Below are 14,525 nucleotides of genomic sequence, written 5' to 3'. Positions count from 1 at the left end.
CCCCAAACTGTTCTCTCATCTCCACATCAGCCCCTGACATGCATGTTCTCTCCCCACAAAATAAATACATGTAATAAACAATTAAATTTTTTTCCTCTCTGGCATCTTTTCTCTGTGAACTTGAATAAACTTCGTTCCTAGTTCAGTACTCTACAAGTTATTTCAAGCTGCCCTAAAACAACAAAAAGCCAGATGGTATTTAATCCCAGCACTTGGAAGGCAGAGGCAGGTGGATCTCTGTGAGTTCAAGACCACCCAGGGCTACAGGAGATTGAATCTGTCTAACAGAGAAACAGAGCTCACACACAGGTGATCCCAGCACTTGGGATCCCATGCCTTTAATCCCAGCACTAGGGAGGTGGAGACAGGAGTGATATGGATGGCAGGAGAGAGGAATATAAGGTGGGAGAGACGGGCTCATTGCAGTCTGAGGATACAGTCTGACCATACAGCCTGAGGACTGTAGAGACAGGATCTCCCCTTCAGTCTGAGGAATTGGCAGAGGTATAAGGCTCTCTAGTGGCTGGCTGCACTGCTTCTCTGATCTCTCAGCTTTCACCCCGAATACCTGACTCTGGGCTTTTATTATTAATACCAGTTAGAGCCCGTGCTACAGTCACACAACCCTACTACTAAAATCCGCTCTCTTGCACACTGAGATGGGATGCTGTGTGAGGCAGTTCAGTAAGGCTATTTGTAGACAGCATTAGGGTGAAACTCACTCCACAGGATCTGTCTATGGAATCAGCAGCAGGAGAGACAAACATCAAACCCCGTGTCATCCTGGGAAATGTGATCACTGGTATGTTTGCCTTCTCCTCTATGCATTTATGTTTTGAGAAATGCCTGTAATAAACACTATTATTGTCCAAAACTAACTTTCAGCATTAACCATTTTTTTTTTTTCATTTTGAGACAGGGTTTCTCTGAGTAGCCCTGGCTGTCCTGGAACTCACTATGTAGACCAGGCTGGCCTCAAACTCAGAGATCTAGCTTCGCCTCTTAAGTACTGGGATTAAAGGTGTGTTCTATCACCTGACCCAGCCAGTGTTAACTTTTGAAAGTTTTACTTAAATGTTTAACACACTTTTTTGTGGTTTGTCTGTAGTTACGTGATTGTGTGTACGTAATACACGTGTATGAAGGTGGCACCTGTGTATGGAGGCCACTGAACAACCTCAGCTGTCTTTCCTCAAGTTCAGTTCACCTGAGTTTGGAGACAGGGTCTTCCCTGACCTGTAATTGTCTAACAGGCTAGGCTGGTTGGCCATGAACCCAGGGCTCCATCTGTCTGTCTCTGCTGGCCCAGGGCTGGGATCACAAGCGTGCATCACCACCCCCAGCCTTTTCTGTCTGAGGAGCTGAACTCAGGTCCTCGGCTCGCAAGGCAAGTGCTCTTCTGACAGAGCTATCTCCCTGCACTGTATGTGACAGAATTTCCTTCCATTCACTGCCGCTGTCTCTTCATCCTAAGGAAGGTTAACCAGCATTCACGGATTTGTTTAGGAAGCCTGGGTTCCCAAAGCTTTCCTCACAGTTTCTTAGATTTTCTTATTTCAAGAATTCCAATCTAACAAGCACCTACTATGTGACAGACTATGTGTGTAAGGTGTTAGACACAGGCATGAATGATGGCTTCTTGGAGGTTTAACTAAAACATGAAGTTTGGGGTAGGCGGTGGTTAATATCTTGACTAATATTGTCAGCATCCTTTGAACTTCATTCATGAACACGTACATGGACTGGATTTAGAATTTTTTATGTTTAACTCTGTACATATGTGTGTGGGTTAGTGCATGAGGTGAGAAGGCGTGGAACCCCAGGAGCTAGGTCTAGGTGGCTGTGAGTCACTTCGAATGTGCCCTGGGGACCAAAGTCAGCTCTCCCACAGGAGCAGTGTGTGCTCTTACCCACTGAGCCATCTCTCCAGCTAGGACACCTCTCCAAGTCAAAACAACCCCTACTGTTTTAGGTTAAAAACAGGCATTCTAGATAGGTAATATACTTTGACATCAGTTGAAATAGCTTCCAGAAAGCACAAAAGCCCAGCTAAACATCATCATAGATGCACCGGATGCAGAAACATTTCAGAAGAATCAACCACTTCAAAAGTCAACAGACCTTTTAAAAAATTTTTAAATTTATTTTTACGTGTATAAGTATTTTGCCTGCATGCATGGCTGTGTCTGATGCCTTCAGAGGCCAGGAGAGGACATCAGATCTCATTATAGATGGCAGTGAGCCACTATGTGGGAGCTGGGGATGAACCTGGGTCCTCTGGAAGTGTTCTTAACCACTGAACCATCTCTCCAGGCCCTAAATTAGCCGTTTTAAATGTATTTATTTATCCTATGTGTAGGGGGATTTTGCCTGTTTGTATATCTAGGCACCATGTGCCTGCCTGATGCTCACAGAGTTGAGAAGCAGGTGTTAGACCCTTGGAACCGGAGTAAGAGATAGTTGTGAGCTCCATATGGGTGCTGTGGATTGAATCCAGGCCCTTTGGAAGATCAATCAGCGTTCTTAACTGTTAAACCAAACTCTTCAGACTTCTTGAGTTAGAACTTTTAAAAGTCTCTATTTATTCTTTTTTTTTGTTTTTGGGTTTTTTTTTTTTTTTTTTTTTTTTTTTCTGAGACAGGATCTCACTATATAGTTTTGGCTGTCCTGGAACTCACTCTGTAGACCAGGCTAGCCTTGAACTCACAGAAATTCATCTGCCTCTTCTTCCAATGTTGGGATTAAAGGTATGTGCCACTACACCACCGCCCGGCTCTCTCTATTTTTAATTTATGTGTATATACATGCTTGTGTGTACGTGTGTGTGTGTGTGTGTGTGTGTGTATGTAGGTTAGTGATCAATATCAGCTATCCTTTTCAATTACCCTTTGTCTTGTGTTTATGTCTCTCATTGAACTTGGAACTCAGGGATTTGTCTAGATTTGTTAGCCAGAAGTTCAGGGATCTTCCTGTCTCTGGCTCCCCTGTGCTGGAATTACAGGCTCACGCTGCCATGCCCAGGCTTTTTAACGTTGGTGCTGGGATCTGAAGTCAGGTCTTCCTGTTTGCATGATGAGCACTCTCCTGACAGTCACCCCCTCAGCCCACGCCTCTCTTTAAAGACTATGTAAGGCATACCTTTACAAGCTCCACTGCTTCAGAGGCAAAATCACAGCAATAAAGAAAGGATCCTGGAATGTTCCTATGCAAATGAAAAAGACATTGAGGTTCAGAGTCAGACATGTTCAAACTAGAGAAGGTGTGACAAGCACTTACCACTACAGGGTAACTTTGAAACTCCCATCCTGTGCTGAAGGGCACCTGCCTATGTCTAAGGCTATGCTCATGCTCACATGGGAATTTCTTAGCCCACCCTCCCACCTGTTCCTTGCCCCCAAGGCCCAGCATGCTCAGCTCTGCCTTCTCCAAGTCCCTCATTCTTCTTTTATTTGCAACTTGTTTGGTTTTGAACCTTTCCAAACAGGTGCTCAATTGCTCTGGCAGGGCAGAAGCACATACAGCATTATCACGGGAATAAATGCAATCTCTAAAAGGGAATCAAATGCTAATACATAAATTCTTGGATATCTTTTCAAGATATTGTCAAGCATTTAATGAACCAAGTATGAGACTATGACGTAGGGAAAAAAGTTAACTCAAATACTGAGATTCTGAGCTTAGAAGCCAATAAAACCCGCATGGGAATCCTGCACCTGCCACTTCTTTATGAATTTAACTTTTATGAAAGTCAGTTTATTTACAGTATGTTAATAAAAGAAACTATCTCTTACAGAGGAATGTTCACCCATATGAAAATCTTGAGTAATTTTAATTGGCCTCCAAACTTAAACATATTCTATTTGGCCTTTATTTGAAACCCAGAAATGATGGCTGGACTCTGCATTGTTCGTGGGCAGGCAGACACTACTAAATCCATGGGCCAGTGCCCTTGGTGACCGACCTCTGTGTGCTTACAGCAAACAATCTTTGTATCATGCTGCTTAGGAAAGGTCTGAACTGATGAAAACAGGTGGGTATGTCACTGCGCAGTGACTGCAGAGAAGTGGGGGCCTGGCTCTCGTGGACTTTATGTCTGGAGACGTGTCTGGTTTCATACAACTTTTAAAGGGGTAAGAGGACCAGCATCCCAAAGTGTCTGAGTCTTGCAAGTTTGATAGGGACAGGTTGGCATTACTGAGGATCAGCATGGTGGCATAAGGGTTTAAGGGTAGAAATCATAAGTCAGGAATAAGAAGTCCAAACTGGCATGTGGCAGGACGTAAAGGGAGCTTTGAAGTACAAACTGAGCCTCTTAATTTGATTCAAGAGATATTTCAGACAAGGTGGACACCTAAGTAAATAAGAAATACAAGCAAAACTATGAATTTAGAGCCTAGACTTAGATTACAGTCTTAAAAGCTACTTGCTGATAAATCCTATAATTCATATATAATTAATCTGTTTTGCAGCACTCGACTTAAGATCGGTCCAAACAAGAAGTGTAACAGACAGGACACGCTTGTGAAAAGTTAACCAGCACTAAACCAAAGCAAGAGACCGCAGTGCTTGATTCTGTTCTGTTTGTCATCTGTCCCCTATAAAAATGATGCGATGCTGAGCACAGGGGCACCCTACCCTCTGCTCGCAGCATTTGGGAGGTTGAGGCAAGAAGATCCGATGCTCAAGGCCAGTTTGGGCCACAGAGTGAGCTTCTGTCTCAAAAACAGAAAGGAAGAAGTACGTAAGAACATCTTAGTACTTTATTCCAGCATATACTCTGTACTCCACTATGAAACTCACGTAACCGTGGCCTGTGAACTGCCGAGTGTTGGATGCCTATGAATGTGCTCCGTTAGCACTCATGCACGTGTGATCTGTGGCTGAGGAGGAGAGGCTCTGGAAGCAGGCTGCCCTGGTCCTAAAACTTGGTTCCACCATTACTAAGTCTGGAGGATGGTTTCTTGATCTGTCTGTAACTCTGTTCCTTCATCTTTAAAAAGAGACAAGTGTGGTGTTTGAGGTAGTTATGAGGGCTGAATGAATCCACATGGTAAGGTTCTAAAAGACTCATGGCTCAGAAAAACAAGCACTCAACAGATGTCAGCCATTATTATAGCTGTTATTGCTATTATTATTATTATTCTGAAACCTGCTTCTGACTCCTGGGAACTTAAAACTCAGATGACCCTCTAAAAATGTTTATATACTTCAGTGTCTTTCTGGACTCTAGTTCAGCTAATGCCAGTGAGAGGCCTGCCATCCACCTCTGAGTAGTTACGGAACACCTATTGAACCCAGAATAGTCCAGCGGCTAAAGGAAAGTGTGCGCCATGTGACCTCTGAGATGGAATTCTGACTGCATCAGCATCCCAAGCTGCACTTTTGTACCCAATGACCTTCAAGAGCCTTTCTGTCAAGTCAGCTGACTGCCTGGCTCTTCTCCCACTGGTGCACACGTCAGTACCACACCACACCAGCAGCACTGTCTGGGAGGAGGTTAAGAAACAAATGATCCTTGGAGAATGATCTGACCCTCGATTCCAACGGTCTAATTATGGTGAAATATTCTGAAAGTGTAACACATTAATCCTGGGGGTGGGGAGCTTAATTTTCCCTTTGGAAGGCTGGACGCTCTTGGGCTTTTAAAGATGAATTACTTCCCTAGGTTAATAAGCACACCTGTAATCCCAATAATGGGCGATAAAGACAGGAGAATCTTGTTTGAGGCCAGTCTGATGAATATAGCGAGACCCTGTTGGATGAGGAGGAAAAAAAGGAAAATGAGGAGGTGGAGAAGAGGAAGGGAAGGGGTGCAGAAGAGGTGGGAACTTAGAGCTTTCCATTAGGAGTTAACCGAAAAGAGAGCTGAGGTCAGGTGTGGTGGCACACGCCTTTAGTTCCAGCACTTAGGAGGCAGACGCAGGACTGGTTTATAGAGCAAGAACAGCCAGGGCTATGCCGAGAGACCCTGCCAAAAAAAGAAAAAAAAGAAAAAAAGACCAGGAAAAAGAAACGAAAGAAAGAGAGAAGTGAGAGCACAACTAACTAATACAGAACCAATAACCAACATCTATTGAGCTCTTGCCGTATCATACTGTTAGGCTACCTGGAATATACAAAATAGAGAAACAAGAAATTTAAAAACAACACGCTTAGTAATAACTTGGGAAGAGCCATAGAGTAACACAACCACTCGCCAGTATGGGGTCACTAGGGTGAAGAGACCTGGTCACGTGAAACACAAGAACAGAAGCTGGGAAAGGGAAGACAAGAAAATAAAGACAAGGAGTAAGGGCATGCTCGTTTGCCAGCACCTCCCATGCCCGGCCACAGCAGCTGCCAAAAGATAACAATAGGGAGGCTCCGTCTGTCCCATTAGGTCTACAAAAGCATTCAAGAATAGCTAGATGTTCTGAAGATGCATCCTGAATCCAGAAGTGGCACGTTTGGCATTATGCTAATAATTGTTGAATCAAGGTGGTGGGCTCACAGAAATTCACTGTACTGCTCCTGGCTTTCCAAAATGCTTTTACATAGTTGTAATTGAAAGCTAAAAAGGTCATATGTTAGGTTAAAGAATGTGTATGCAGACTGCACAGTAGCTACGCGAGAGCGACAGGGACCCGCACTGCCTCCTGTCGCAAGTTTTTGGAAATGCGCTCATGTTGATTTTAGTGGGGGAAACAACGTGAAAGGTATCGTGCAAATTTAGAGAGAGAATTGGAGAGACCAGAGGAGGCAAAAGGTATGGAGAGTTTGCAAGGCTGGCTCATCACAGGAACACTCAGTCGAGGCTGACAGTGGCCTCCGAGGGCAGGTAGGAGGACGTCCGTGCTGTCCCCATCTATTCTGCTTTCCTGCTTGTGGTCAGCACTACCACTGCAGATGACTGGGTCCAGGCACAGTGATCTGACGTGCGAAGGGTGTGTGTGTGGGGGGGGGGGCAGGCACAGCAATCTGACGTGCGAAGGGTGTGTGTGTGTGTGGGGCAAGCACAGCGATCTGACGTGCGAAGGGTGTGTGTGTGTGGGGGGGGGGGTTGCTCCAGCAATGCTGATACCACAGTATGAGGAGTGAGGTGTGTGCTCCAATCCCCGCTCTCTGTGTAAGGTGCCATCTGGTATCCAGGAAGAGCACACCACATCTGACGCTAAGCAAAGCACAGCTTGGTGGAAGGATGGAATCTCTTGCTCTTTTCTCATTCTGCTTTCTACGTAAATACGAGTTTAAAAACTACTTCAAACCCATGGCTACGAAATGCTTTTTCGGAATGTTCCCCAGTTCATGTGATGTTAGTCACTGAGAATGTGTCGTTTGAAACTGGCTATAGTCATGGTTTATATGGGAATTCGGAATTCTTGGCATAGGCACCACAAAGTATTTCCAGAATTTTTCAACATCCCACAAATATGTAAGATTTTGTAGAGGAAACACTTAAAACTCACCGCAAGGTGTTCAAGATTGGAAAAACACAATTTCCAGCACCACAGCCAACCTAAAATTGAAAATAAACAAATGTGAATGCATCACGTTTCACTAACAATATTGGGTTTTCTATTCAAAAAAATTAATGATTACTGAATTTCTGGGTACGGCAGGACTTGTGAAGCCCAAACACCAGAAGAAGCAAATCACAAGAGGAACCATCCAACTTTGGCTGTGGAGACCGTCACAGTTTTGAACCCAACTGAATGAATACGTGGACAACGCACTGCAGACAGCACAGCAGCGAATAAAGCATTTGCATTTGCAGTAGCCATGGTAAAGGGCCGGACTCATACAATAGACAAGCAAAGGGAAGGAATGGGCAGAGGACAGCTAGCGTGTGGCGTCTCAATGTCTGAAGAGCCATGCGGCGCACCGAGTGGTGGAAAAGGGTAAACGGATGCAGGGCCAGAGGGCTCTGGAGCTTGTGGAAGCCCGGGAGGCTGCGGCAAGAAGTCTGGGCTATAGGGTGAGTCCGAAGCCAGCCTGGGAAACTTAGGGAGACCCTGCCTTAAAATGGGCTGGGCTGTGGAACTCTTGTCTATAGTTTAAGTTCAAACCCTCATCCAAGTGAGCAAGAGAGAGAAGGCTGCTCTTAAACACATATGATACTCTTGTTTCTGTCTCCTGAGTGCTGAGACTGTGGGCACATGTTCCCATGTCTTCTTAGGAAGCAGTTTGGGAGTCTCAAGAGCTCTAAAAGTTTCCAAATATTGTAAACTAGTGAATTTAACCCAAGATGGGAGAAGAAAATGGAGGCAAAGACATTCGCTGAGGAAATAATTCATGCCGGTTGTGTGTCAACAGGGGAGCAAAACTTTAGTATCTCTCTTATGTGCTCTTGTAAACCCTCTGCAATCAGCTACTATTACCCGTAGAATCAGAAAGATGGGGTTTAGGCTCAAAAATGGAAAACACTATCTACACTAGATTACAGCAAACTAAACATCTCACTTATTTTTATTTCACTCCAGAAGGTGTGAGAGAGAGACAGAGAGAGAGAGAGAGAGAGAGAGAGAGAGAGAGAAGAGAAGAGAAGAAAAGAGAAGAGAAGAAAAGAAAAGAAAAGAAAAGAAAGAAAAGAAAAGAAAAAAGAGTGAATATTAAGACCAAAAGTTTATCGGGACTTAAGACTTGCCTCCAAGTTAGAAAATACAGCAAATTAAAAGGGGGGAAATAAGTAACACACATGAAATAAAAGCCACAAATTTTGACTGATTCAAGATGTGGGTCCCAAGTACTGCTTGTACGCGTAAGCACACTGAGCATCTGGTTAGGTCTGGTCTTCCGTGTGGTGTACACTTCCACAGTCCATCACCCGGTCTTGTCCCCTGCACACAGTACCTCCAGTATTCGGAAAGTAGCACTGCTACCAGGAAAGTGCTCTGTCTTCCCAGGCCCGTCGCTGTGTTCTTTGAAGTCTTGGTTGGGAAAGTCAGATCTCTCTTCGCTCCGAGGGGCTGATGAGACAGGGCTCTTTTGACAATCGATTTCCGTTCTCTGCATGCTTGAGAAGTTACTTCCGACTTGATCCCAGGATGATCCTTCCACTTTCTCTTTAGAGTTTTGATCGACTGGAAGAATTTCAGGAAATTCCCTCAACAGCCAGTTGCGATTCTTAAAAAATTTATTCTTATGAGTCTGGTAAAATGTGTCCCAGTATTTATTAGCATCGCGTTCAAACTTAACTGAAACAGAGAGGAAAAAAATCCATTTTTACTATGAACGATATTTACTATTGGCTGCTATTTTGGTAACTAAATACCTTTAATAATTAAATATTTAAGCCAAGTGTGGTGGAACACACCTCTAATCCCAGCACTGGGAAGGCAAGGCGGGTAGGTCTTTCCATTCAAGGCCAGCCTAGTCTACAGAGTGAGTTCCAGGACAATTGAAGCAGGTGTGGCCTTACTGAAGTGTGTCACTAGCAGTGGGCTTTGAGGTTTCAGAAGCTCAAGCCAGGCCCAGTCTGCTTGCACGCCGCTATACTTCCCGCCATGATGATAATGGAGTAAACCTCTGAACTGCAAGCCAGCCCCAGTGAAATGCTTTCCTCGATAAGAATTGCCATGGTCATGGTGTCTCTTCACACAACAGACCACTAAGACACACACTTATCAATAACTGGATTTTCAATTCAATCACTTGATATTATTATCATAATTTTACTTACTGGATATAAGGCTAAAATACAAAAGTGCATTTAATTTTCTTCAAAAGATCAATATGTAATATATTTAATTCTACTTTTTAAAAATCTATTTTTTCTGTTAATAGTTGGCCATTCCATTTTGTGAGGAATATAAACTTTGAGAATTATTTTTTGAACCAAGCTTTGAATTTTGTATCTATCTGTCTGTCTATTTATCTACCTATTTGTCTCTCTATCCACCTGTCTGTCTGTCTGTCTATCTATCTATCTATCTATCTATCTATCTATCTATCTATCTATCTATCAATCAATTATCTACCGGTCTATCTATTATCTATCTTATATATGTGTAGTATATGTATGTATGTGTACGTATGTATGTGTACGTATGTATGTATGTATACATATTTGAGACAGGATCTCTCTGTGCAGCTCTGGCTAGGCTGGAACTTGCTATGTAGACCAAGCTGGTCTCATACCCACACAGATTCACCTGTGAAGTATTGAGACGAAAGGCATGTACTACCATACCTGGCCTAACAATCATATTTTTTTCAAGTTATTTGTGTGTGCCTTTCTATTTTCTTGGAGAAAGAACTCCGTCCCAGTTTGTCTCGACAAAGGTGAGGACAGGAAATAAGAAAAGAATGCGGGCATTATAAATGACATAACTTTAGAGCAAGAGGGGTCAATGAGACAGTTTACTCTCACTGTGTTCCTGGTTCTACATTTGAAGAAAGGAACTGAAACTCCTTGTAGAGGCCACCCTGTAACTTCACCCCCCCACACACACCCTCAAATCCAGAGGCATCTCTTTCTGTTGCTGTCTCCTAATGGAAGTCTCTTAAGAGAATTCTTGATGCTTTCTTGAACAGCCAGGCTCTTGGTGATGTCATCCTGGGCTAAGGGGCAACAGCTATGTCAACTGTCTCAGAATTTCAGGCATTTCTTAGTTTTCTGCTCCTTCCCATCTCCACCTTGCATTGACAAAGTGATTTCAACCATGTATAGTAACACAGGTCTGTAATTCCAACACTTGGGAGGCTGAGGCAGAAGAATCTCAAGTTAGAGCTAGCCTGAAATACAAACAGAATTTGAAGCCAGCCTGGGCTATATCAAAAAACTCTTGCCTCAAATAAATCATGGTAGCACAAATTTTTAAGCTTAGCACTTGTGAGAAGGAAGAAGGTTCACAAGTTCAAACAAAAACTCAAATAACTTGCTCACTCTATCTTTTATTGAACAACCATTTCTTAACTCCAATTATGTAACAAGCTTAATCCTTAGTCTTAATCCATGGATTAAGAATTACTTTTACCCTAGTAGACAGATTCATAACAGTTTTAAAGTGCTTTCAAAGTCTGCAAAAGCTTCCTAATGGGAATGTAACAATTCCCAAGGTTCAGCTGGAGAATAGTAAGGTACAGGGCAGAACAAATCTTATGCCATTTGCTAGAAGGAAGGAGGAGAAGAAAACTGCATGTGTACGCAAACAAGCAGGCACACGTATTCACGTACTTACTAGAATAGGTACAAAACAGCACAGGGCATGGTGGCTCATGCCTGTAATCCCAGGACTGGGGAGGCTGAGGCAGAGGACTGTCAAGAGTTCAAGGTCAGCCTGGGACACTGCCACACAAAACAATAAAACCAAACAAGCAAATTTTAAAAACCTGCGGTTTAATGAAGAATTTTTGTTAGTTTTGATTCATGGGAATTTACCATTGATTCCAAAATTATGCTAAACCACAAATAAAAATAATGGACCCCTTTCATTCATAATTTCAAAGAGATTCAACCTACGAATCATGTGGCTGCCAACAGTCAGTCTCCTTCACTTCATGGCTGTCCTGAAGTGAAGTTTTCCTTCATTTTTATCTGCACAGCCTGGTCCCACAGGCCTTCACTCATCTAGGCTCATGCTTCCTGGGTCTGCTCTGGCAGCAGAAAAAAGGTATTGCATTTGCAGCAAAAGTCTGAGAAATGGCAGTGGGTCCTGTATATAAGGGATTGTGTGCTTGTAAGTCTAAACCATCCTCTCATCTGCATTAACCAAAGGCAGCCTACTTACGCTTAGTCCAGAAGCACACAGTGATCTGGAAGCTAGCTCTGCATTTACTTTCAGCAACTAAGGTGCACCTGTGTACTGTGCAAGCAAACAAAACAACATTCTGAAAATTAGACTCGGGAGGAAATAGAGAACTGCCCGATTTCCCAAGGGATTTCTTGCGACTTATTGTCTTCCTCTGTTTTAAAAACTCTCTTTGTAACTCATTCTGTGTGGATAGATTTTGTATCTAAGAAGAAGCATCCTAAAGAACTACATTTAAAGCTAATAAGACCCACATTTAGTCAAATCTCTGGGATTTGGTTTTCCAACATAAAGCTACTTACAAGGTGAATTTGAGACGAATCACCATTTACAAGAATTTAATACTACACCATGGCTAATCTTAAGATGTATTCCCCTAAGAATTAATGAGGGTGGAGAAGGGAATTCAGGAGAATAATGTGACAAAAATATGTGCAAGCAGTTCTATTTATTATAGGAAATAAGCGGCAGCTAACTCAAATGCACAGTCTGGAAACAAGCACAAAACTACATAGGCCTAAACAGGGCAGACCTATGTAGCACTCGGAACATACAGGATAACATGAAGAAAAACACTCATACGACAGCCAAGACACTGGCAGCAACTCTGACATTTAGTTTATACTCATTGGTAGTGGATGAAAGTTTGGAACAGGGTAATATAATGATTATTAGATAGCCCTATCTTTTGCAAAGCTGTTGCCAAAGATAAAGAACAGTAACTGGGCAGGCAGAGGGCAGCTGGGGAGATGGCTCAGTGGGTAACAGCATTTGCTTTGCAAACATGAGGTCCTGAGTTCAAATCCCCAGCACCCACAGAAAAAAACCTTGCATGGGTGTGCATTTCTGTAACATTAGCATTAGGGGTGGAGACAGGTAGATACCAAGAACTCACCGGCTAGTAAAGCAGTCTACCCCCCCAAAAAACCAACCAACCAAACAAAGAAACAAGCAGGAAACAGTGAGCTTCTGGTTTACTGACAATAAGGCTAAGTGTGCTAGAGGAAGACATCTAACCTCCTGCTGTAGCTTCTACACGCCCATACATGGGCAAATGCACATGTACACTTACATGCATGTAACACACAAACACACATACAGAATCTCATGTGAATTATCCACTCATTTTGCCAATTTCCTTTAATGAGAATTAGCATAGCCTCTTTAAGCACCCCCCATATATACGTGTGTGTATAGACCAGGCTGGTCTATATAGTGAGTTCCAGGCCAGCCAGGGCTACATAGTGAGATCCTGTTTCAAAAACAAAACAAAACCAACCAACCAACCAAACAAACAAAAAACCCAACAGTAACATACAGTTTCAGGCTCTATGTCAAATGTTTTTCTTAGATTTTTCTCCATTTGCTCCTAACAGTATTGTTACCTAGTGTGCTGCTTATTGGCCTAGCCGAATTTCTACCTTGTCCTCATCTTGTTTATCTTTGGGAACAGGATGTTTTACAGCCAGAAGTTCCTCTTCAGGTGGGTTAGCCAAAACCAACTGGCACTAAGATAGCTGACGGTGATTTCTGGAGGCCTGTTCTTAGTGATCTAATTTACATACTAAGTGCCATCCTACCAGGCTGCCTTGGTAAGAACTACCACACTCTAATAGATGTGACAGTGCCTGAGAGCTGCCATTCCCAGAAAGACATACATGTTCCTCCCTCCATTAACCTACTCTTCCCATGAACTAAGTGCATAAGTAACGGGTTCCATTGTGACATTCATACACGTGTATAAATGACATTTCATACACGTGTATGAATGACATTCATACATGTGTATAAAGCGCTTGATTCACAGTCACCCGCCAGTCTCTCTCCTCCTCTCCATGCCACTCGTCCCAGGTCTACGGCTTCCCTGCCCACCATGAGAAGAGATCTGTGAGTCTGAGACTCTCCCATGTGTCTGTGTTTTGGACACTGAACAAACTTGGGGTTCCTCCCATGATGCTTCATTTTTACCCTCTGACATTGCTACACCAAATGAAGAAAGGATAAAATAGAAAGGTGGTGGGGTGGGGAGAGAGAGAGCGAGACAGGGCAAGAGCCGACCATGGGGAAGCCAACAATTTGGGGTTAACAGTATCTTTCAGATATACAATGTTATTCCAATTTATAGATAAGAAATTCAGTGTCAAAAGACATGAGATTCCCCCTCCCCAGGTCACCTAGCCAGAAAGGGAAGTGTCAAGACCTAGATTAGGTCAGTCAGACTCCGAAGCCCTTGGTTCTTGGTCATCACATAGCCCCATCTCCCTAATACAAAGTTAGTATGTGCTCCCTCCAAGGTATCCCTAAAGATAATGTTTTTATGATTCTTATTTTCCTCCCAATTACAAAGCACTAAATTGAGATTAAAACCTCAATGCAAGTCATAATAAATGAGCTGTGAAAACAATGCTGACTGGAGTTAGCCTTCATAATGAGAGGTGAGCACGGAGTCAAGCCCAGTTCTCTGAGTGAGAATGAATACAAGCTAGATGAAGTTACAGGGCGAATTCACGATTAGCAACAGAGCCTCACAGTGTTCGAGGGGTGCAGGTTGGTTTGTGGGGCAGACACATGGCTGCCACATTGTCGACTGCACCCAGTGGCGTCTTCCATCAATGCTGGCGAGTCCACGGTCCCCGGGAGTGTGCAATGGCTTCCGTGACCTTACAGGAGCACAGTCAATTTCATCATAACTATGGGCCTGAAACAATAAACACCTCTGGTGTATCACTGAACTTCCGGGCCTGAGAGTGTACGTGCAGTGACAGAGAACAAAAGGTGCCACTCTCTAACCCAGAC

The 14,525-nt window shown here is 43.3% G+C and overlaps 1 protein-coding gene across 2 annotated transcripts in view; it reads right to left on the bottom strand.

Moving 5' to 3' along the window:
• Window positions 1-14,525, bottom strand: part of Mettl8 (methyltransferase 8, methylcytidine) — a 74,075-nt gene that overhangs the window by 7,161 nt on the left and 52,389 nt on the right. Inside the window, exons 4-6 of one of the 2 annotated variants that reach the window (XM_038336320.1) lie at window positions 8,830-9,173; window positions 7,446-7,495; window positions 3,139-3,202 (exon numbers count right to left, since the gene is read on the bottom strand). In XM_038336320.1, the coding sequence (XP_038192248.1) occupies window positions 3,139-3,202; window positions 7,446-7,495; window positions 8,830-9,173 (458 nt within the window). The remainder of the gene's footprint in view (window positions 1-3,138; window positions 3,203-7,445; window positions 7,496-8,829; window positions 9,174-14,525) is intronic. The other variant, XM_038336322.1, reaches the window with a different exon arrangement.

Source organism: Arvicola amphibius, chromosome 7 (genome assembly GCF_903992535.2).
Source record: "Arvicola amphibius chromosome 7, mArvAmp1.2, whole genome shotgun sequence".
NCBI classification, from domain to species: Eukaryota; Metazoa; Chordata; class Mammalia; order Rodentia; family Cricetidae; genus Arvicola; species Arvicola amphibius.
Note: the sequence above shows the minus strand (reverse complement) of the source record. Positions and strands in the feature narration are given on the sequence as shown.